The sequence below is a fragment of the Ambystoma mexicanum genome, chromosome 7q (genome assembly GCF_040938575.1).
Source record: "Ambystoma mexicanum isolate Mex_15411 chromosome 7q, UKY_AmexF1_1, whole genome shotgun sequence".
In the NCBI taxonomy this organism is placed as follows: domain Eukaryota; kingdom Metazoa; phylum Chordata; class Amphibia; order Caudata; family Ambystomatidae; genus Ambystoma; species Ambystoma mexicanum.
Window position 1 is genome coordinate 809976613 of NC_090941.1, and position 24528 is coordinate 810001140.

At 47.8% G+C, this 24528-nt stretch overlaps 1 protein-coding gene across 2 annotated transcripts in view; it reads right to left on the reverse strand.

The window, feature by feature from the left end:
* Positions 1–16645, reverse strand: part of ARHGAP42 (Rho GTPase activating protein 42) — a 979121-nt gene extending 962476 nt beyond the window's left edge. For both annotated transcript variants that reach the window (XM_069639111.1, XM_069639110.1), the window contains exon 1: positions 16256–16645. In XM_069639111.1, the coding sequence (XP_069495212.1) occupies positions 16256–16616 (361 nt within the window). In that variant the 5' untranslated portion in view covers positions 16617–16645. The remainder of the gene's footprint in view (positions 1–16255) is intronic.
* Between the last annotated feature and the right edge of the window lie 7883 nt (positions 16646–24528).

Genomic DNA, 24528 nt, shown 5'->3' on the forward strand with positions numbered 1-24528 from the left:
ACAGAGTAATAGGGATGTTGTTGCATCATTTCTGGCACACGAAGAACTGGGAGACTAAGCCACGATGATGCACAGGCACATGAATAACTGGATGTAACATCCTCCGACTTCCATTCGCTAATAACTTGGGTGTGACATCCTCCGTCTTCCATCCCAATTCTGGTGGAGCGGAGGGGGTCACCACAGAATAACGTTTGACATCTTTTCTGGATCCTCTTTGATTCCCATTTCTCCTAAACGGCACCAATCTGCAGCCGGTTCATTTGCCAGAGCCTTGCTATGCAAACATGCATTCCTTCAGTCACATCAACGCCACTGGAAATGTGGGTGCTGGGAGTCATGGTTCCCATGATCACTCTCCTGAACCCCAACCCGCAGAGGACAGTGGAAGCTGTAGTGCAGGAGTGGTGCTTACCAGAAATGGAACGAAAGACGGTGTGCCCGGTCTCCACCAACCTTTCCCTGCCGCACTTGGACGTAAATGGTAGCACCGCCAACTTGTTAAATGTGTAAAATCTCCATCTCATGCAATTTCTAGCTTCAAGCCTCCCTGGTAGCCGACTAATTGTTTAAGTACTGTGATTTTTCTGCATAAACCGTTGTTTTAACCCAAATGTGATTTAGCGCAGTGGAGCATTGGAGTGCGCCTCTACATTGCACCCTGACTAGCCTTCCTAAAATAACATTCTCTCAACTTCTACATTCATGCAGATCAACTCACACATGGTCATTTAAAAACCCTCCCTTCAGAGATTAAACAACTGCATTCTACACCTTGTGACGCACCACTACTCCAAACAAAAGCACCCTAGCACCACAGACACATAACACTGCCCTCTAGACGCCATCCTTTCACCTGCTGCCCTTGGATTTTCTTCGCAGGTGGCCAGGGAAAGGACATCGTTTTTGGATCCTGCCTTAGGGGTGGAGAAGCGAGGGAGAATTTCTTGGGTGTAGTGCCCTTGGGGATTGGGAAGAGGTTATCCACAGGCTAGACATGGTATCCGCCTTTCCCTTATGAGAAACAACCAAACCCTTCCCTGGCCTTAATGAGCTATTGCAAAACATCTCCCTTGATTTCCCCTGATTCCACCACTATAGTACTAGGATGAAGAAGAAACGACTAGGAGTAGTGAACACTAGTAAGTCATTTCACCACTCTAGTACTAAGACGAGGAAGAGGCCTGCAGAGTGTTGTAAAGGTCAGGCATGTCCCAAGTGCTCCACTAATTGCCCCACTAATTGCGACCAGGCAATTACAATTTGGAACTCACACCTGTAACCTGTCAAGTGGCTGCAGGTGTATAAAAGGGGAGGAGACCAGCAGGGAATCCTGTACGCGACAAGGCAGCAGAGGTAGGTCCTCAGGAAAACCAGGAAGCTGGCAGACAGCCCCAAGAGACTATGGAGCAAAGGACCAGGCAGGCCACGAGAAGACCACAGGTGTGGGAGCCTCAATGTTCTGAGGTATGCAGCTGGAGCTGCGGACACAGAAGAAAGAAGCAAAGTGACCGATAGCATCCGCGAAGAGAAAGCAGTGCTGCCAGCGGGACATGGAGAGAAACAGAAGGAGGGAGCGGGGCTCGCGGTTGAAGGAAACCATGTCGGTGGAGCCAAAACCACAGCTGCCCATAGGAGACACCAAGGACCGGTGAGTGAAAGAGAGAAGAGAGAAGATCACTCAAGCTGGGGTGCTCCTGGGGGCTGCGGGGAAACCGAAATGGATGCCGAATTAATGAAAAAGCATGGTCACAATGAAATTAACACAAAGGCATGGGTTGCGAGAAAAAAAAATGTAGGACCATAGAACATGAAAGTGGCAGAGTAAACCATAACAGATATTGAATACCAAACTAAATGACCTAATGACAATTGTTTGTGAAATTCAGATACTGACTATTTGAAAGCAAAGCACAAGCCGTATGAAACAGAAGAAAGCAAGCATAGAACATTGCAAGAAAGCATGAAAGCAAGGCGCTGAAGGAACAAAACAACTCCAAAGTGAACTTGGGGAAGGGAACACCAAGGTTTTGGGGAACTGTCTTGAACTTGGGAAAGTGAATCCAGACACTTTTGTGGTATGATCTTGAACGTGGCGAAGGGAATGCCGAGGTTTTGTGGAACTGAAATTGACTTGAACTTGGGGATGAGAACCCTGAGGATTTGTGGAACTGTCTTGAACTTGGGGAACGTAAACCCGAGGTTTTATGCCAACTTGGTAAAAGGGAATCCCGAAACTTTGTGGAACTGGGTTGAACTTGGTGAAGGGAACCCCAAGGTTTTATGAAACGGTCTTGAATTTGGGGAAGGGAAGCTGAAAAGTAAGCCAGGGCCTGGAAGAAGCTCATAACTTTATTTGGAACACTATTTCCTTTCTTGCTGACATCCCTACACATTGCTTATCTTTAGCTGTCAGGGCAAGTATAGGTTTTGGACACAGACAGACTTTTAAGTTGAACTTTCTGACTCACACTTCCCTTAGTTTCTTTAGGTAGGGAAATCCCACCTTTGTCTAGGGCAAGTTTGACCTTCAACTTTCCTGACATTTGAGTTAATAAAACAATTTGGTTTGAACTTTGAATCTGTTGTCTGTGTCTTGCTTCATGATGCCTTCGGAATACTCCCATTTGACAACCACAGTATATTCCCAGTCCTTCTGCATTGTCTAGGTATATTTTTAGTTAGGGTCCATAGTTCAATTGTCTGTGTTTAAAATCCTAGCATATTTACAGTTTGATGTGGTCAGTTTGCAAACTACAACTATAGGGTTATATTTGATTTTACCAAAGGTAAAATCAGAGTGGTAGATTTCAGAGTGGTCAAAATACTGAAGAAATACCAAAGTATTTTTTTGTTGGTTGTTCCGCCCCCAATCCCCCAATTTTTCTATCCATTTAACCCCTTACCCCTCTGATATATATGAAAATGTTCTGTATTTTTTTCGGTATTTTGGCTTCCGGAAGAACTTGCCAATCTGATTTATTTTCGGTAGAATGGCTGGGTACCAACTATAGTCCTAGCTTGAACATCATATTATACTGCCCGTTCACCCAAAAACAGTATATTCATGACTTGACAATCCCAGTAAACACAGTTTGTCAATCCAATTATTCTTCCCGATTGCAAAACCTCAGGATACTGTGTGGAAACCCCAGTATACTCTCAGTTTAACTGCCACAAAAACGCCCCAGTGTGCACAATCCATGTATAATCTGAGTTTGGCAATTCAACTATATACCCAGTTGTCCAAATCTGGGTAGTTATTTATTTATTGGTTATTTTGAATGCGCCTATACAGCCAAATGGTGTTTCAAGGGGCATCAAGACAAAGGGGGTGGGGGGACAGGAAAAAGAAAAATAAAAAACAACGATCCTACTAGGTCTCGAGACACTTGGAACATGCAAGTGCTATAAAATGAATGCAATGCAGGAGAGGGGGAGATGTAAGGGGGAGAAGGGGAGTGCAGGGAGGAGGGGGTGAAGGCAAGCAAAAACGATCCTACTAGGCCTTGCGATTATTTCGGAACGTGCAAATGATAAAACATGAAAGCAGGGGAGGGAGGTGTAGGGGAGGGCAGTGCAAATCAGTGAGGGAACGGGGCAAAGAACAAAATAACAATACAAAAACGACCCTACTAGGCCTTGCGACAACTCGGAACGTGCAAGTGTTGAAACATGAATGCCGGGGGGGGGGGTTACAGCAATGCTTGTAGGGAGCGAGGAGAACGACAATAGATGCAGGGGAGCAAGTTCAACACAGAACAAGGTTGGAAATGCAGAGATGGTGTAGTGAGCAATATTTTTGAGGCCTCATCACAGGGTGTGGGGGCGGGGGGGTGACAACAGGTAGACAAACGGCGACAAAACCAAGGAAGCACAATTAGGAAAGCCCACCTCATAGTGCACGAGCCACATCAAACGAGCAGCAGCAGGTAGCAACAATGAAATGGCAGAGTAATTCTGAAAGACAACATCTCCTAATGCACAGAATTACACCAAAACAACAGCCAAGGGTAAAAGCCGTGAGGTCTGGCACATTCACAAGGAACAAAGTAGGTGTGTCTAAACGTGGCAGACATCACTAGCAAACATTGGCAGAATCAAAGTAGGCAGCGGCAAGCCTAGGAGGCAGACATAGATGATAATGAGCAGTCAGGTAGGCTGCTGTAGCATAGAGAACAGAGTCATGTTGATATGGTGCAGATGTCAAGCAAGCAGCAAGGCTGAATGAGTCACAGGAGGATCTTCAGTTTGATGCAGACAAGTGCTTATAAAGAAGGTTCAGAAGCCATGAACGTTAGGGATCAGTGTTTAGAGAAAAGGTCAAGGGGATGCACATGGAGAGAAGGATCAGCTCGGCTCATGTCAGGGTGAAAGCCGTGCGGTCAGGACCCATGAGAGGGATCTAATGGCACGGAGTGGAACAGCAATGGGCAAGCAGAAGATAGACAACAAGGCCAGAGGAGGGGGTTTCAAGGTGCTGCAGTAGGAATGGCTAGATAGGAAAACGGAGGCGGGGGATACAGCCAAGGCTAGAGGGTGGCCATAAGCCTTACCTTGTGGTCAAAGTAGTTGGAGATGCTGCGGTCAAACGATGGAGGAAGGCCTTGATCCAATCAGAGCGGTGAACGGAGGAGGCAGAGGGCCGGCTTCCCCTGGTGGCTTTCGGGAATGGGGTTAAATCAATGGATGTGGCCAATTAGTCGAGAGAGGGGAGGGTCCGAGCACGCTCGAGGCCAGCAGATGAAGGAAATGGTGGTGGCCATTTTCTAAGGGAAAAACTGCAGAGGGATCTCATTTTAGCCCAGCTGGGCTTTCTGCAGTGGTAAGAGCATCGAGGTAAAGAGAGTGATTCTTCATGGCCAGGCAAGGATGTAGCATTTCAGCCATGGCCCCTCCAGCCTGCATAGATGGAAATAAAGGCCAGACAGCCTGACTCATTTTGCAAACCTACAGTTTGATAAGCTCTGTATCTATTCCAACTGTTCGCCTTTTAGTCTACCCACAATGTAACAATCTCAGTACACTTCCAATTTGACAGTCAAATAAACCCCCAGTTGCAAAATCACAGCATATTGTGAAGTTGAACATCCCAACACAGTCCTATTTTGACAATGCCATTATACTGCCATTTTGCTCTGGGCCAGTATAGTTATGGTTGTACAATATGGGCATGTTTCCATTTCACTGATACCCAGGTACTACCATCTTAACAATCTCAGACTGTTCCATTTTGCACGTTAACTCAGTATACACAATGTACACTTAGAGTATATAGTTCCAGTTTGACCATCGCCATACATTCCAGTTAGTCCATCTATGGTGTGTTCAGTTGGACAATGCCAGTATATTTCCAGGTTCATAATAGTCATATGAAGTATTCCAAGTTTGTACAATCTCACTATATTGCCAGATTGACATTTCCAGTTTCTACAACGCCAGTACACTCCCAGTTTGACATCATCGTCTACTCCCAATTTGACAAACCAAGTACATTCCCATTTTGCGAACTTTGCATATACTCAAATTGTAAAGCTCCTAGTAAGCTCCCAGGTATACCGTTTTGTATAGTCACAGTTTGCTCAATACCAGTATATTGACACCTTGGCAACTTCTGTATACTTCCAGTTTGACAACCCCAGTATAGTCCCAGTTTTACAGACTGTCTGTACAGTTGACATTCCAGGCGGATTACTATTTCATGACTCCAGTAACCTCCAAGTTTGATAACCCAGTGTATTTCTAAATGAACAATCAGAGTATACGTCATTTTGCAGAGTTCCATTAAATTCAACTTTTTACAACCCAGTTTGTAGAATACAGATGTAATTTTATACCGTTCTACTATACTACTAGTTTACAGAGAAACAATATACTTCCAATCTTCATACCCCCATAGTCTACCAATATGACAACGGTATATTCCACTTTATTCCCAGTTCAAACTTTGCATGCCACCATTTTTACAAACCAGGCCTACTCCCAGGTTTTCATATTGCCATTAGCACCCTGGGTGGGGGAAGCCAGCCAATCAGGTGGCTAGGAAAGCAGGCTGATAAAACCTGCATTCTTTGCCACCTGACGGCTGGCTCCCCCGCCCGCCATATTCCCCTCCAACACGACCCTGCATTTCTTTTTTAAATCCCTCCCCCCAATCTCACTTATGTGTTCGCTGCGAAAGCAAGTCCCACCGCCGCAGCTGCTGCTCTGGCCACCACGGAAATGGAAGTAGGGCTCCATACGGAGCCCCGCCTTCCTGTTCCAGGGCGGCCATGTTGGTAGAGTATTTTCTCTCCGTGAATGGGACGCTGCGATGCATGGAAAGAAAATACTTTCCTTTAAAAAAAAAAAAAAACACATTAGCACCTGCGTAGCATGCTACACGGATGCTAATGGCGATATGCCCTCGGTGGCTGGGTCCACACTGCGAGTAATGACTCATCACCCTCGTTAAGGGACCCTCGCTTCTCTCAGGCCCTTAACTTGGGCGGTAGGCAGGCTGTTACTCAAAGGGTGGGCCCGCCACCTCGGGGCATATCGCCTCAGTATATCCTAAGCTTCCTCAATCCCAGTAATCATTTAGTGTAACCAAATATGGTATAGCCACAGTATGTAGCAGCACAATATGTTTCCGGTTTGACACTCCCAGTTTAAGGAATCAAAGTCCATTCACAGTTATACAATCTCAGTATATTATCAGTTTGCAGAACACCCGTATATATTGTTTTACTACATAGTCTACGGCATTTTGCAAAACCACAACATGTTCCAAGTTTGAAAAAAATATTTTTACAATCCAGTTTTCGGAATCTCAATGTTTATATCACAACTTCGGTATACCCCGAGTGTACAAAATCCAAGTACATGTTCATTAATGTCAATTCCAGTACATGCCCACAGTGTAAAATCACAGTATACTTTCAGTGTGAAAGACCCCATATATACTCAGTATACCCCGAGTGTACAAAATCCAAGTACATGTTCATTAATGTCAATTCCAGTACATGCCCACAGTGTAAAATCACAGTATACTTTCAGTGTGAAAGACCCCATATATACTCAGTATACCCCGAGTGTACAAAATCCAAGTACATGTTCATTAATGTCAATTCCAGTACATGCCCACGGTGTAAAATCACAGTATACTTTCAGTGTGAAAGACCCCATATATACTCAGTTTGGACTGTGACAATATTTGCCATGTTTTGCAATTCCAGTATTTTGCCCATGTTTACTAGGATAGCATGGATAATGCAAGCATATGCCTGTTTATTAATGTCAAAATGAGAGTATATCCCAGTTTACCATCACGCAACGTCATTGTAGTCTCAGTTTGCAAAATGTTAGCATACTTCCTGCCCAACGTCAGTGCACTAAGTTTGACAAGTGCTTCCAGTTAGTCAGCCCCAGTACACAACGCAGAAGAATCCTAACTCACCATGCAGAGCAAGTGGCTTCTGGAGGAACTTCGATTGACTAGGTAAAAATAAAGACAACACATATTCCTACTGCCCATCATACAATATAATAAAAGGCCAGATGTATGGTTGTCCGATGCAGTCAAGCGCGGTAGAGACTGCCCGCTTTGTGTTTTGCCACCGCTAGAAGGAGCTGTTGCTTAGGAAATCTATTAGGCCAGCTGTATGTTTGTCTGCTCCTCGCGCACTGTGGCCCGTGTACACAGGCTTTCACACTAGTACAGCAATATTTAAGTCAGTGTGTCGAGGAGACACTGCTTTCCACAACCACAAGGGAAAAAGCAATGAAGAGTCCTTCTACTCCCTTAGGGTGACAATGGCTATGATGTTCACGGGTGGTCTGCCATGTAATGGTACAATAGGTTTGCGTAACAGAATTTTTTTTTAAAGTACGGTTAATGTTCTCATGAGGGTTCCAATCATGACCTTGCATCATTATATTTAACTTGTTTTCCGTAAAGCGCTTACAAATTGTATTAGGGAAACCTGTTCAGTTACTCTGGAAGGCACAGCGCTAGACTAACTTGCACACGAGGGCTGCTCCAGGACATTGAAGTCAGTGACACACTTACCAACCGATGAGCAAGGTCAGGTGTATCGCATATCTAAAGTCCTCTAGGTAGGCGCGAGCCCAACAGAGCACGAGGCTTTTCTAAAATTGCTTGACGACTCCTGTGGCGATTGGGAACAACTGGAGATAGAGAATTCAAGAAAAAGGGTCCAGGTTTTGACTATTGTCTCCACGGGAAATACATAGGGGTGGAAATTAAATAGCTTGTTCACCTGATATCTACTCTAGTTTAGGCAAAGTAACTCAAATCTTTCCTCGGTTTGAATTTAATAACTATTGTCAATATGTGTATACATGGTCTTGTGCAATACATGCATGGTTTGATCACATGGCGGTTCCTTTCCATCCCCATACATGGGTGTAGCGAGTATGGCCCTCTCTCACTATACAGACATGGGTTTCATCACATAGCGGTTCCTTCCCATACATGGGCGTGGCGAGTATGGCCCCTGTCTCATTACCTCCACGTCACTCTTCCTCATCCCAGCACTCACCTATGAGGCCCCGCCTCTCCCAGAGAAACGTTTTTTGCCCTCCGAGTTATAAATCTCCTACTTACCCACAACACATCAGTTAATTTAATCCTGTCTCTGACAGGGACTGGATTCTCCTGGTGCGGGGCTCCGGGAGGCATTGCTGCTGTTTCCTCCATGTTGGCATCTGCTGCGAGGTGGCAGCAGTCTCACAGTAGGTTGTGGGCTCCCTGTGGGGCGTGGTGCTCGGATGAGCGGGCCCGGCTGACTGGGATCTCCTGCGGGGCTTGGGGTAATTTTACAGCTTCACTTTATATACACTTACTTGCCGGCTTTGGTTACTTTCCAACAGCAGTGCCGGTCAAAGTGAATTGTTGTCCACAGTCCCCTGCCCTCTTGTTGCAAGTGCCTGGTTGTGGGCAGGGATTATCGCCGGGTTTTTGCTTGCCTGGGATGCCCAGATTGCCTGACTGGGGGCGGGCTCCTCTGCTTATCTGCTCCAGTGTTAGACCTGTTTCCTTCCCGCTCCTCGGCCAAGGTTCCCAGGTTTTGCTCACAGTACCCATCTCTGTGGTGGTATGGGGCTGGATACCTTGAATATCGAGTGGCCTCAGGGTCTCCTGTATGCCTTCCCTCCTCTTACTCTCATTTCCTGGGTGGTCCATAAAATCTGCTGAAGTTCTTCTCTGGTGATCTTGGTGGTTCCCTTTCGGCCTTGCAGGGGGTGGTTCCAGTTGCTCATCTCCTTATGGGGGATTTCCTGCTGGCCTTGCCCTCTTCTGGGGGTTCAAGTGGCAGGGTTTCCTGTGATCCACTGGTCAGCTTGGCTCCTAAGAGGGCAAGGTTGTTGAATTTGGGGTTCTCAGCTGCGGTGGCGGAAACCATTCTCCATTCCAGGCATCCTAGTACCTTGAAGGCCTATGATAGGCATAGGGCCCATTTTTCCCCCCAGGGTTGTGGTGTCCCGGGGATGTTGCAGATTTTGTAGGATGGTTCTGATAAGGGGTTGGCAATGGCCACTTTAAGGGCTCAGTGGGCTGCGTTGAAACCCTATTGGAAGGTTACAGTGTTCCGCTGTTGGATTTGGGTCTGGTGAGTCGGTTCCTTAGGAGCATGGCGTCTTCCTGTATGTTCGGGTCAACACCCCCCCCTTGTTACGCTCAACACGGCTTTTCTGGTTGCCATCACCTCTGCACAGTGTCTGGGGGAGATTGGAGCTCTCCTTTGTCGTCCTTTTATTCGTGTCTTACCTGCCTGGTGTTGAGGTGTGATCCCCGGTTCTTGTCCAAAGTTTCCTCTGTTTCATCTGACTCAGGAAGTGGGCCTCTCTGCCTTTTTTCCTGACTCACTGTCACCTGAGGAAGTGTCTTGACAGTCTCCTAATTTGCGTCCTAGGGTCCTGGAGGACCTGGCCAGTGCGGAAACTGTTCAGCCTTCTGACAGTCTTCTGGTGACTTTTTTTGTGCGGATGGGGGGAGTGCAGGGGTGGGAGGCTTTGGTTGTTTCCGTAAGTCACTGGATCCAGTCAGTGATTTCAATGGCAGATTTGGCCTCTGGTCTTTCTGTCCCTTTAGGTGTACAGGGTTGTTCTACCAGGGGGATGGCTGCTTCCTGGGTGGATGCTCAGGCTGATCCGTTACATGAGATTGTCAGGGCCGCTACCTGGGTGGACTCCAATACCTTTATAACACGTTACAGGCTTAATGTGGGCAAATCTAGGGATGGTTCCTAGAGTGTGGGGGTGCTGTCTGAGGCCCACCTGTCATGTTCTGTTGTTCTATTGGCCAATAAACTTGGTGTTTTTGCATTGCTTCCTGGGTGTCCTCTTGCTTCCTTCTTTCCTTTGGGCCCTTCCACTTGATTTGGCTTGAGTATACCTAATAGGGGAGTACTGGGACGAGGAAGAAGGACGTGGAGGTAATGCTCAGATTACTTACCGGTAATCTTCATTACCCCTACTCTTCCTCGTCACAGTACTGCCGACCCTCAGCACCCTCCCATGGTGTACAAGGGCCCGGCACATGCTTTTTATGTACAGGTGTATTGTGGGTAAGTAGGAAGTTTATACTTCCGAGAACAAAATAATAAAAAAAGTCCCTGTGCGAGAGGCGGGCCTCATAGATGAGCACTGTGACGAGGAAGAGTAGGACTGGGAGTAATGAAGATGACCTGTAAGTAATCTGAGTTCTATACAGACATGGGTTTAATCACATAGTGGTTCCCTCCCAGCCCCATACATGGGTGTAGCGAGTATGGCCTCTCACCAAACAGACATGGGTTGTATGAAATTGCTGTTCCCTCCCATCCTCATCAGTTCTTTAACACCATCTCCAAAATAATATTCTACGGCCAGAGAAGAATGTTGGTCCAAGATGTGGCTGAACCATCAGGGATTTAAGAACGTATGAAATTCCAAATACATACGAAGCATTCTACTAAGCAGGCCATTTGCAAAAACACTGCAATGTGACAAAAGGAAGCGCATGCGCAAAAATGGATTACGAGAACCACATTTCTGACACTTTGGCATGTCATCACCTGTCCATAGTGCCCTAATCAACTGACGGCATACATGACAAGTCCACGAGTACCTGGTGGAACGCGGTGGGCGTAACTAGCATGTCTCCAAAACATTTGATGCAGGAAATGCCAAACTTTCCACTTCAGAAATTCATCATTGCTTAACATAGCACTCTTCCTTTCAGTGGGAATAATGCAAACTGGAAACGGCAACAAAACCTAGGGTCAAGCTTTCAAAACACACTTCTGGTCAGAAGAGCTTGCTTAAAGCAGGACAATGTTGCGGAACCCTTCTCCAATTACTAAGGATATAAAAGGATGATAAGATGGAACTAGCTTAACCAGTAAAAGATGTTTAAAAGGAGCCCCAAGGCACACAGAACTATGTAAGAGACTGAACACTGCATCTTTGAAAGCGGTTCTACAAGCAGGTATTTTCAAAGAATAGCCTCTGGGCAGTCAATTTAAAAACACATGGCTTCAACAACCCGGTCAAGTATTGCTCAACACTTTTGGTGGTTTATCTCATAAGCAACAGGATGCTGGGCTTAGTGTTAAAAACATGTGGAATAAAAAAGGAATGTGGTTATTCCAGAAGCATATACGCATTCATGGTGGGGTCAATTCTGCATTGTCTAAATGATGGAAACGGATTGGCTGACAGCCGGTTAATAACTACCAGGTGGAAAGATTGAATAACGGAATGGAGTCTCAACCTTCGCCTTCTTGTAAAAGTAAAAAAAAACTAAAACACAGGTAACAGACTAAAACAATACTATCACCCAGTACTCTGAGAAATTGCTTTACTGTCAGGATATAAGACGAATACTCTGACAAAGACCATGACAAAAGCTTAAGCAGTGCAATACTTTACAACATTGCTTGAGCTACATTGGTAAATGCATGGGATAAATACTCTATGTAACCGATTTAAAAGCTGGTTGTGAAACATAATACAGCCCTCATAACACCACCCGAGACATCTAAAACAAACCGATCACTCAAATGTCCCCATGCTATGCCCGATTGGGTCATCCAGACGTATGTTCTTTGCATTCTGGAACTTGTAGTCCTGAATATAAATTGGGACAGCAAAACTTCCAATCCAGGAAGAAGTGCACACTCCACAGAAATCGTAAAGCCAATGACTGGAGAAGAGTGTCCGTGTGTGCTATTTACAGAGCCCATAAATTGCCCCATCTCAGGAATTAGTAACTCGCCCAGTCCTGGTTTTATTCTTTGTATTGTGGTTCAGCATTATCCAGGATAAGAGCAGGGCCTAGCGGTCCATAGACACAGAAACAAGACTGGACGAGCTGCCCACGCTTGAATGGGTAACTGGGCTGAGAGCTGCATGTGGAATAGGGGCTAAGTATTTATATGGTTTGGGTTCATGTGAACGCTCATAACTACCAGGAGTGATCTGTGGCAGTCAAGAAATATGAATAAAGTGCCCCCACTTCAACTATCAATAAAAAAAGCACAGTGCTTGCGTCGCTCCACGTCGCGCAGAAGCTGTTCGTTCAATCCTATTTTTATTTCCATTTGGGTAGCTGCAGTGAAGGATTTATAATGGAAAGGGCAAAATGACATTTTGAGTGAAAGGTTGAACATAGGTGTCAAATGCCCCATTCCACGTGCGACACCTTGGAGCAGTCCTGGCATATTAGACAACAGCACTTTTCTTTCTGATGCTTGTATATTTGCATTCCCCATGAGAAGATTCGGTCTACAAGCCCTTGCACCCAAAGTAATGTTGCTTAAAAAGCCAGGGCTAGGACACTGTGTTACACGTGGCAAGTGCTTGGCTATAAGCTGTACATCGATCAAACAACTGATGGTGGTAAGAAAATAAGTAACAAACAGTGACAAGGGACTTAATTGAAACGTTGTGGAAGCACCAGACAATCTCCACCAGGTGAACCAAAGTCAATGCGTGCGCCTACCACATTATTTCTGCACCCTAACTCCCCAACCGACTACAGAAGCCGAGCAGAATTTAGCATGGCCTCTTTATACTGATCAAAAGGGCCTCTGGAAAGGAATGCCACAATATCAAAGGGACACAGGCAAGGATGAATGCCAAACTGAACTGGAACGAGTTAGCATCCGTCAAGAGCTCACTTAATAAATCCCGACTCTTCGCAGTACTTTTCCACTTTTATTTCCACACCTCTGAGCTTTCACTGCCCGGGGGACTCGTCAAAAATGTGAAAATCATACCGCTGAAGTCTGCGTCGGCTGCGGGGCCTATTCGCCACGCTTTCTCCTGCACGCTTGCAGTGGCTCTGGAACCACTGCTTGGGCAGAGGGTAATGTAAAGCAATATAAAGTGGTCTTGTATAGCGCCCTTCTGCCAATAATGTTGGCCTCGCTGCGCATGGCTCTGTAAGAAAGGAGGGCTGGGTGCGTTAGTCGGATAGCAGGAAGGCAGATGATGAAGAGGATGTATGTGTTACCTGTGCGTCGATATGAAAATCTCCATGTTTGTGCTTGGTACAAACCGGGCAGGTTAGCCATATGGGCAGCCCCCGGATTGTGGGGTGCAAACATTAACAGTATGGTGGTTGAGAGAAGATGGATAGGGTCTGGATCTGTTAAGTGTGCTAGTCCTAGGTGGTCATCTGTAGGAGTGTGGGAGGTGCAAGGTTGCAAGACACTGTTTTTATTAGGCAATGTTGGGGAGGAGTGAATTCAGTCGATCTGTGATGGTGGACCCACAGTAAGGTGTTTGGGTCAAGAGTCTTCAAAAAGGCACTCATGTTTTATACACATACTGGGCATTTGTAATCCGTATGTGAACTAATAGAGTTCTACATGCAGAACATAAATGTGTATATTTTTCAGTATACCAGTGTTCTGTATGTTTCTAGAAATGGTTGTGGACTAAGTTACCTTTGTGTCAGCCTGCTGGTCCTACCTAAGAAGGGAGCCTTGTCGCTCTGTCCACGTTTACATACCTTTTAGTTTTGGTTTCCCATTCTTGTCCAGTGTGCTCAATTCCCCCTTCCACCCACCTGCCCGCCCCCCCGCTCCCGTTCAGGACGACAGTGGTTGTAAAAGAAAAATGCTTCAAGACAAGAAAGGGAAGCCTGCTTTCCTTGGGGTTATCGGGGCATGGCCCGGGACAGTGCTGTGCAGGTCAGTACTTCTGCTGGTCATATTTTTGACCCTGAGTGTTGGTAGCTGCTCCTCTTTTCACTGGACATGGACTCAAGGCCCTTTTACGCATATTGCATTTTTTCTGCATTAACTTCGGTAAGGTACCTGCGTTAGCTGAGGAGACTCTCCTGGACTAATACACTATTCCCTGGGGAGCCCTTTTGGACACCTGATATACTACCAGATGCTTCGAATAGGCTAGGGCCGTACTTCTGAAGATTTAGTATATGCTGTTGGGTTCCTTATAACTGTCAGGCCTAGTTCTTCTTTTGTGTTTAACATCTGCCCTCCCTACTTTGGTGAATGCATTTATTGATTAAACAACTGCTTGTGACTCCAGAGTTGCTGCAATCATGGCCATCATCCTCTCCCACCCAGACTATGACAACTCCCTTCACCTAGGCACCCCTGCATATCAACTCAGAAAGCAGCTCCAATGGGTCCAAAACACTGCAGCTAGACTCCTCCTGGCCCTTAGTCCCAGAGAGCTCATCACCTGCTTCACTGGCTCCCTGTCAGGCAATGTCCACTTTCAAAGCCATGTGTGCCCTCCAAAAGACAGGCCTAGAAGCTGGAACTCAATTCCCCTCAGCATCCGACACATAGACCATCCTCTTGCCTTCCAATGGGCCCTCAAAACCTGGCTCCCCCCCCCTGCATCCTGGCGATCTCTTGGATCTTAAAGTAACCTCTTTATAGGTAGGCTGGGGCACCAATTAACCGACCATAACATTTACAGAGAGACAGAGACAATATACGTCAGCAGACCACAGCGCAGAATCCACGCCACATCTATGAAACCAAGAAACCAGCCAGGACATATGGTATGTATCACACTCCATGTTTACAGAAGATAGCCGAAGGCAAGGCCACCCAACGCACGCACCTGCTATCATGCACCATTTTAATAGACATCGCACAACACCGCTGCCATTAGAGTGCAGCTATCCCCCTTGACAGAGAAAGGTTGATGCAATGTTTTGCCAATTTAGAAGGAACAGTACGTGTATTTTCAAAGCTGAGAAAGTTGGCAACTGATCTATTGCTTATGTACGTTCATCTTACAGTCAGAAACAGGCCTCTCGAAGTGCAGTTCACTCGGTTCTGCTTCTCTTTGCGTTAACTTGCTTGGTTGCACTGATAACACAAATAAAAAACTACAACTCCCAGAAGGCAAATACATAAAAGACACGACTAACCATAAACCTGCGATGGAACACACCCCTATGTTTATGGAACAAAATGCGGTGTGCGCCCAGGTCTTTTTCTTTCATGAAGACCTGGAACATGGCGTGAAGAGTGATAGGTTGGGGGCCTTGCGCATCATCTGCACATGGATTATGAATCATGTAGCCAGGTCAGATGAGTAAACGCCACTAACACTTCACCCATTACCACCCTTGTGTTTAGTTTATCAGGCACAGTATAAGAACTTTTTTTCTGGCAGGAACAAACTTGGATGTATTAAGGTATCCACACTTTGCAATGAATGGGCGTCGAGAATGATGAACCATTGGTCAGATTAGAAAATACTGCACACACGGACAAGCTCGGACTGACCTATAGGGCAATAGGCCCATGGCCGAAACAAAAACACAAAATGCTGGGGTGGGCACTTTTTTGGGTCAAAATGAGCCACATTTTGGGCCAGTTTGATGAGTTCATTCAATATGCGGCTAGTAGATTTTACCACCGTTGCTGAACACATATTCTTTATAATGCTATATTTTCGTCACACTATCAAAAAACTGCCCCCTTGCCTACTATTGAAACAGTGTCACAAAAGGAATGAATAGCCATTTGCAACTGTGGGCCGCTTTTTCATTGGTGCCCGAGACAATATGATGTCCCAGTGCGTCCCCGCGCACGGGTCGAATCATTGGAACCAGCCCCTGCAGAGCGCCAGCCTCAGAGAGAGAAACTCCGGATGAACTTTCCTGCTTTGCTCCCAGCCGCGGAGCACTTCCCTGGATCCATTGAAACAAAAGAATGCGTGCAGCAGCCGCTGCAGCCCGCCCCGCCCGCGCCCCTCCCACCGCCGGGCGCCTTACTTCGCAGGGCGCCGATCAGCGTGCTGCCGTCCTTGATCAGCTCCTTGATGAACTTGTTGGTTCGGTCCAGCTCGATCTCGTGGCACTTGAGGCGTTCGCGAAAGTCCGGGCTGTCCAAGTAGGAGTCGCTGAACTCCAGTGTGGGCAGCCCCATGGCAGACTCCGGGGGAAGGGCCGCCGGGGGGGAGGGTGCGTGGATGCCCCTGCGCTCTCGCCGCCGCCGCCGCCGCTGCAGCAGCTCCCGGCTAGTGGTCCTGTCCCGCGGCGGCCGCTGGCGGAGCCTGCAGATGCCGGGAGGCGCCGCTATCAGCGGCTTGCTGCATCGTGGCTGCCCGGGCTCTGCGGGCTGCAGCTCTCTCATGAGTTAGTGAAGGGCTCTGCAGCCAGACACTTCCGGCAGCTCCGGGCTCTCCCCACCCCTCCTCCCCGACCCAATCTCCTCCTTCCCTCTCTCCTATCTGCCTCCCTCTTTCCACTATATACTCCCTTCACCTTGTTATCTTTCCTCATATCGCTTCATGTCCTAGCTCTGTTTTCTTCTCGCCCCTCTTTTGTCCCGGTCAAACTTTTTTCTGCTGCCTCTGTTGAAATCTCTTTTAGTGTCCTTATTTTTCCCCGTCCTCTCTTACCCCCTCGTTGTTTCACTCGTTTAAACTTCCCTAACTGGTTCTAACTTTCCTCCTCCCTCCGACCCTCGCACGCGCGGACACAGAGCCTGCAACCCGAGCCCTTTCCTGGAGCCGCGCTAAACTGCGCGGCTTCACTCCTTCACTGCGCGCGCCCCCTGCGAGGGCTGCAGCTGAAGAAATACGCATTCACATGTGGGGGCAAGAGGCAGGCTGTGATGGCCCAGCTGCAGAAGCTGCACTGACAGCCCCCCGCCCCGCTCTTCCTTGACCGCCCGTAGAAGTGGCCATGGACGGGTGGCATCGCTACAGTGCCCATCCTGCCCAACACCAGGTCATGGACGGGTGGCTCATCCTGCCCAACACCAGGTCATGGACGGGTGGCTCATCCTGCCCAACACCAGGTCATGGACGGGTGGCATCGCTACAGTGCCCATCCTGCCCAACACCAGGCCATGGACGGGTGGCATCGCTACAGTGCCCATCTTGCCCAACACCAGGTCATGGACGAGTGGCATCGCTACAGTGCCCATCCTGCCCAACACCAGGTCATGGACGAGTGGCATCGCTACAGTGCTCATCCCGGGAAACACCATAGCAACAGTGAGATATGCAAACTTTTGGGGACTCCCCAAGGAACGTTTAGTGGGAGAAAAAGCACTTTTAAAATCAGTTTTTGTGTTTTGTTGTGTATTGTTCATCATAAGAAATACACTATCAACACTAACGTGTACGATTTCGTGTGCCTCTGTTTAAAGTGAGTTTGCTCTGTTGCCCGTTTCGTCTTTTAGACGACCCATCTTCTAACAATGCATGTCGAGGGTAGGCAGTGTGAGAAATGTCCAGCGGTCCTCCCCGGATCTCTCCCACCGATATTTACAAGCATCCGGCAATCCACAGCCATTGCGACTCGTGCTTTAACCACTGTGGGGGGGGCCTCCTCCGGTCACAAGGGCGGGCCTCTGTAGGTGTGGGGACTGCCCAGTGTATGTCCTGGAGCTGCCGACACGCAGGGGACCACAAACAGGGATCACCCTGTACAGCCCGGGTCACGGGGTAGATTCCTCCTTGCTGGGGGCACCCAGCTCTGGGTGGTCTCGGCCGTGGGGGTACCCAGGCCGGGCCGCTGAAGTTGGCCACGATCATGTGACCCCCAAACCCAATAAGGACACACAGATACACAGATACAAGTTGCTGTTTCCTGGGATTCTGCTGCACATAGTCATGACGATCCCTCATATCCGAACCATTAGACCAACACGCAACATCCCTCCTTTATTATAACAAACAAAATCACCCATCACTGCAGACAGCTACGTTCTACTGGGTCTAACTTGGTGCATTGCAGTCCGGGCACCCAGTGTGCTTCTTCATCATCACTACAAACATTGGGTGCACTCCAGTCCAAACACCCCCCAATAGCAAGCCCCACTCTTAACTTTTAGCACTGCAAACAAACAGGTGTGTTCTAGTCCGCGAACCACGGGGCCTGGCTGGGGGCTAGTTTAACTCAGAAAATCCCTGGATCGAACTGGCCAGTGGTACAGCTGCATGACAAGAAGAATAGATTTCCTCCTCTCCCACGTCATACTGCGTTCTCCTTCAGTCTTCCGCCACTTGGACCGCAGCCACTCTCAGGGTCTTTCTCTCTTTCGACTCACTCCCCCTGATGTCCCCGCCATGCTGGCCGGTGTCGGGGCGAGGCACACCCGTGCAAAGTGATCCACCTTCCCGCACCTCCCACAGAGCTGCCCTTTCGCCAGGCAGTCCTGCGGGTGTGAAGATCCCACCTGCACTGATGGCATATTGTGGCATTGGGGTCTCTCCTTGGCCAGTCTCCCCACCTCATCGGCTTTCCTCCTTGCCACTTGCCGACCGCTGCCACCTCCTCTAGCTTGATCTGCTGCATGGGGGCCTCCAGCTTGAGGTGGTGTCTGGATGAATCCATGACTGAGGCCCGCACCTCTGCCAGTTCCTGGGCATGGCCAAGGTCTAGTATCCGGTTGAGGGTCAGCACTGGGTCCCTCAGGACTTGCCTGCGTAGCTTCGAGGAGCTGCAGCCATAGATAATCTGCACTCTGATCTCGTCCTCCTCGAAGGTTCCCAGGCCACGGGACAGTGCAATGCCGCACAGCTTCCCATGGAATGCATCGAGGCTCTCACCTTTCTCCTGTCTCACACACCACATCCTGAAACGTTCATAGTCCCTGTTGACCATGGGTCGGAAGTATTCGTTCAGGGCTGCGATGGCTGCAGCATATGACTGATTTGCAGTCTTGAATAGCCCCTGAACAGCCGCCCAGCGGAGTACAGGAGTGTTGGGCGTTCGGCTGCGTCCTTGATTTCCACCACCTCAAAATACAGCTCTAGATTCTCCACCGAGGCTGTCCACCAGGGCCCCAAACTGGCAGGCGAACCCATCACGTCAAAGTGATGTAGTGGTGCAAGCTGGCCTCGACATAGCACTTCGTTGGCGTCTTCTGCCATGATGACGCTGGGCCGGCACCCGAAGTGTATATGGCACGTGAGTCTTAGGGTTCCTGCCTGCTTTGGTGTATGTCTTTGAGAGCGTACCAGCACTCCCCCTGGGAGTCGCTAACCTTGGGGTCCAGTACTTGGAGCGTGCAGCTGGTACAAAATCCCATTACTTGGCCTTCAGTGCCAATGTCCCAGTGGGCGCTCAAGCACTCCTTGTAGAGTCCCTACCCTGTGGGGAGACTGGAGTAGGGATGGGCATGCCTGGAATGGCTACTGACCCCGGAGCCCTTTTAGAGTGCTTGGCACCCAGGCCCTAAAAGAACCACCACGCTCCTTTCCTTCTTTTCCTGATAGCCCGTTGTCTTTGGGCTTCCTGGGACCCACCCTGCCAGAGACAGCTGCTTTTAGATTTTCACCCTTTTGCTGACCCGCGTACCACGAGGACTGCCTGCCCCTTCCAGGGACGTTTTCTGGTGTTTCCCTCCTTCGAAATCTTTGCTGTCTGTTAGCCCCGCCCCTTGCCTTTGTTCATTAGGCCACGCTCTTTTCCGGGCCGCTTCACTGGCCTCAATATCGCTAAAACTTTAGTTTTTCCTCTTATGCATGCTGGTAAGCCTGGGTGCTGGCAGCTCCTTGCTGATGAAGGGGCGCGTTAGTAGGATTCTCTACCCATCGCTCATCCCCCACTGCGAATGTAGGCCCTCACACGCTCCACCCCTTTCCTTTGTCCTGGGGCGAGCCTTGTCACGCGGTCCTGCCGGCGGTTTCCTCGTTGCATGGCCGCTGCCGCAGATGATAGCAACCTTTTTTAAAGGGTGGGGCGACCAGCGCAGGCCCCAAACATCCGATGCCTCTGCCGACTTCCAAACGGCCGGTGCTGCTCCTGGAGTGGGCACGGCCGCGGGCTGCAACTGCAAACGCGGATCCATTGCTCCACCCCCCCTTGGGAGAGTCGAACACAGGAGTCCATGAGTGCACCCTCCGGGGATCACCCCACATGGGCACATGAGGGGGTGAGACCTCTTTATCGCCAATGTGGGGGGGGCCTCCTCCGGTCACCAGAGCGGGCCTCCGTAGGCGTGGGGACTGGCCAGTGTAGGTCCTGGAGCTGCCGACACGCAGCAGACCACAAACAGGGATCACCCTGTACAGCCCGGGTCACCGGGTAGTTTCCTCCTTGCTGGGGGCACCCAGCTCTGGGCGGTCTCGGCCGTGGGGCACCCAGGCCGGGCCGCCGAAGTAGGCCACAATGACGTGACCACCAAACCCAATAAGGACACACAGACACAAGTTGCTGTTTCCTGGGACTCTGCTGCACTGCCTCCTGTGCCAGCCGAGCCCCTTTTATTAGAGAGGTGTCATGACATAGTCATGACGCTGTGTCACACCCGAACCACTAGACAACGCGCAACAACCACGTATGCTAACGTGTTATAAAATAGCAGAAGTCTCCCCCCCCAAACCCTTCCGCCCAATATTTCTAAAGGAATACAACGGTTTGAGTCTTCTTATACGTTATGATACGTTATCCGAAATGTATATGTAAGGTAAATCTATAATGAATATATATCCCTGCATTTTGCCGTGGTCTCGGAACTGCTGAGCGATTGCGTTTGATGCCTTTGAAACATTCTCCCTGGATGCATTTTTTAGCTGTGAATCAGCGTAGACGTGCGGTTTGAGGAAAGAGAAAGTGCCCCTCAGGTGATCAAAGGGCCCTTTCAAGAGGGACGTCTAGTTTAATGAAACTCATTTTTCTGCACTTAGCTATACTTTGCTGTCACCCTCACGTGCGCCTGTTCTTCGTTCGTGTGTGTGTCATACGTGTATTCGCTTAAACACATTTGCGTTCGCAACTGGGTCTAAAACTATAAAAGTCATCCGCTAAAGATATTCATCACACCCCTCCAGTGTCGACCAATGACCTTCTTTTCACGTAATAACGACGTCACCATGGAGGATTTTCCCACACTCCAAGTGGCCAGAGCCTGTTTTCCGGCGCAGCAGTGGTTAAGGTTTACCCACGAGAGTTCACTAATGTAAACAAGCTGGGAGTGTTTGCTGGCAGGAACCGCAAACGGGCAGCTTTCCAAACCTTAACATTCTTTCAAATTTCATTTTATTTGCATAACACGTAGCCAAATAATTAACCGCTGTATATCTCGGTTGTATATAGTTTCATACTTGAAAATTTGTAAATTGTGAATTTTTCTTTTTCTTTTTCTTTTTTTATTAGGCGTTTAGTGTAAATGAATACAAACTTTTTGCCTTGTGAATTTTGAAAGGTTGACATAAATTCAGCCAAACAAAATACATAAAAATAGTTTCATACTTATCGAATACTGGCTTGGGTTGACTTTGTTTAGAAAGAAGGCCAGAACCTAAATCAATATGTAGAAAAATTGGAAGTGTGCAGAAGTTTGCTGCATAGTAAATGAATGGAGCCTGGATTACTCTCTGATAATCTTCATTCCTCCTAGTTCTGCTCTTCCTCGTTACAGTAGACACTTCTAAGGTATCCATTTCTGTCCGGGACCCTTTTTCTCGTATCATTTGATTATAACCACTCCAAACAGCTATGTATATTTAGTGAAATAACTTTGTTAAATAGTCGTTATTCAGCGTTAAAGCTGCTTTTGGTAGCACACATTCATGGATGGGATGCAGAATAACTCGGACACCATATAATCGAACCAACTCAGGAACCACTACTGTCAGATGGACCATGTATGCCCACCTCTAGTGCAAGTAATTCTTAATCATTATTAAGTACACTGTATATTATTGACAGTCGGATTATAAAACCCTTCGTTACATGGCCCTCTGTAATAGGATGGGCTGCTGTGCCAGTCTATAACATTCGGCTCACTAGCCGCACGTAAGCTCATACCCAGGTGCCAGAGGTGGACTTGACTGTACCTCCCAACCCAATTAGCCCAACGTCTCATCACCCATGCCTTCTGCCATGTAGGTTGTCTTTGAACTTGGCCTTCCAGTGTATTCTTGTCTGGCAATATAAGGGAGTGTGAGCACGTGCTATCATAGTTCTAGAACTGCATGCCCAACTTCTTTTTTCATCCTTGACTCACGTGACGGGAGACCACAATTTGACCCATTTTGCAGCATTTAATTGTCTTGAATTAAGAAAACTTGGCGCTTGGGTTGTTCTTTCTTTACACCTTAACGGATGCTTCAGCATCTCACGGTTACTGCTTTCAAGAATAGATAACCAGGCATGGCTGCTTCAGCCTTGAGAGCAGGTCAGACAGCCCTTCTACTTCTTCCATGATCTGGGCTAATTCTTTGCTGCAACACAGCTTTCAATCCTTCTTTCCATGGGTTTGAGCTCAGTGAAGTTTTGACGCCGATGTCCAGCTTCTATACAATGGCGGCTCTGCCTGCAGTCTGTTCACTACATATAGCCAGCTACTGTGATCACTTAGTCTACTCGTGTTGTTGCATCTGTACAATTTTTAAACGGCTTACATTTTCTGCATTGTTCTTCATACGTGCAATCTTCTTTTTGCATATGGCTGTTCGCTCAATTCTTTATTTTGTCATCTGGTTCTATAAGATCCATACTTCTTCTTCAGCCTATCTTCTCATTGTGCCACGCTCATCTCTTGTGATGTGACCAGCTCCTCTTTCTCTCATTTTCATATCCCTTCAGCAAACTCCTCCATTAGATTGTCTTCGGCAATACATTTGATGCAGCTTTCTCAATGGGTACCTTTTCTCGAATATTTGCAGCGGAATGGTCACAACTGCTGGTGTCAATCATTGGCACGATTTCAGGCTCCCAGCATATAGGTAGTAGGCGGGTGGGACTTCCTGCAAAGGCATGTGGCTACTCCTCTGCACTGTCCCCTGCACCCCCTCTGGTTGAGCCATCGGCTATACCTTCACCGGTTTCCACATCTTGATATCTTCTTCTATAGAATCACCAGGGTCCAGTTCTTCATCACTCCCTGCCGGGAACATGCTGATTTGACATGTTCATCCACACTCCAAGTCATGTAGCTGCACTGTCCATTCGGATTACAATGGATCCATCGTCCCACATACTTCTTGTGATTCTTCGGATACAGGAACTTGGTTCCTTCAGGTGCTACGATGCTGGCCTCTATGTACTTCCTGACATCTTCATCAGTCAACTCTTTGGGTCCAAACCCTGATTCAACATTAATCATGAGCTTCATTCCTACAGCTTTCATTGCTGTCTTCTTACACTGGGCGATTATTATCTTGATTATACAGAATCCGAACATCACCATGAGCAATAGTGCTCCAAGGAATTTGAAGATGTTTCCCATTCACTGTCGAGTCCATGAGGATATGGACGCAAACCAACTGTTACCTACAATGTCCTCTGTCTCATCTTCCATCTTGGTATGCAGGTTCGTTAGTAACATTATGGCCCCTGTCAAGGTCACATTCTCGTCATCATGAGAAGGTATGAATGTGGAACATGATGGCCTGATTTTTGGATCAAACTCCGCCTTCCATCGCAGTGATCATGTCAAGGACATATCTGTTCTGCCGGGTCATCAGTCGTATGGCCCTACTTGATAGCAATAAATCCCTTTATGGTGGCGTTAATTGTCTGCAGGAGCTTCCATCTGGTAATTTGGGACCATTTGGCATTGGCCATCGTCTGGATCCCAGGCATGAAGATAGTTGTAAATACCGAAGCAGTCTGGTTAAACAACCTGTGCTCAAATGGAATAGATTCAAAGGCTTCTGTTGAGTTTTCTGAGAAGTAGTTCTCTCTTCTGGTTCGATTGAGAAATTATAAACAATCCAAATGGGCCCCTACTTTTGGAAATTCTCCAATATTCAGGTCACTCTGAGGAATCACTAATTCTGGAACATGGATGAGCACCAAGGAGCACGTTCCTCCCCAATCCTTTTGCAACTTCATGTAGGCCCTGGATCCACAGGCACAATATCGATCCATCAGAAAAGCTGTTCCTGCTCCCTTTCTGGAGACATGAGCTCTAGCCTTGCAGCCTTGGTTATTTCCCACACAAATTCTTCCTTCTCTTCGGAAACACAATGTTGCATTCGCCAATGGAATCACCACCATTGGACTAGATTTATTTTCTAACCATGTCAGCAGTTTGCCACAATCTTTTGCTATTTGTACTTCTTGCACATATTCTGACTTCA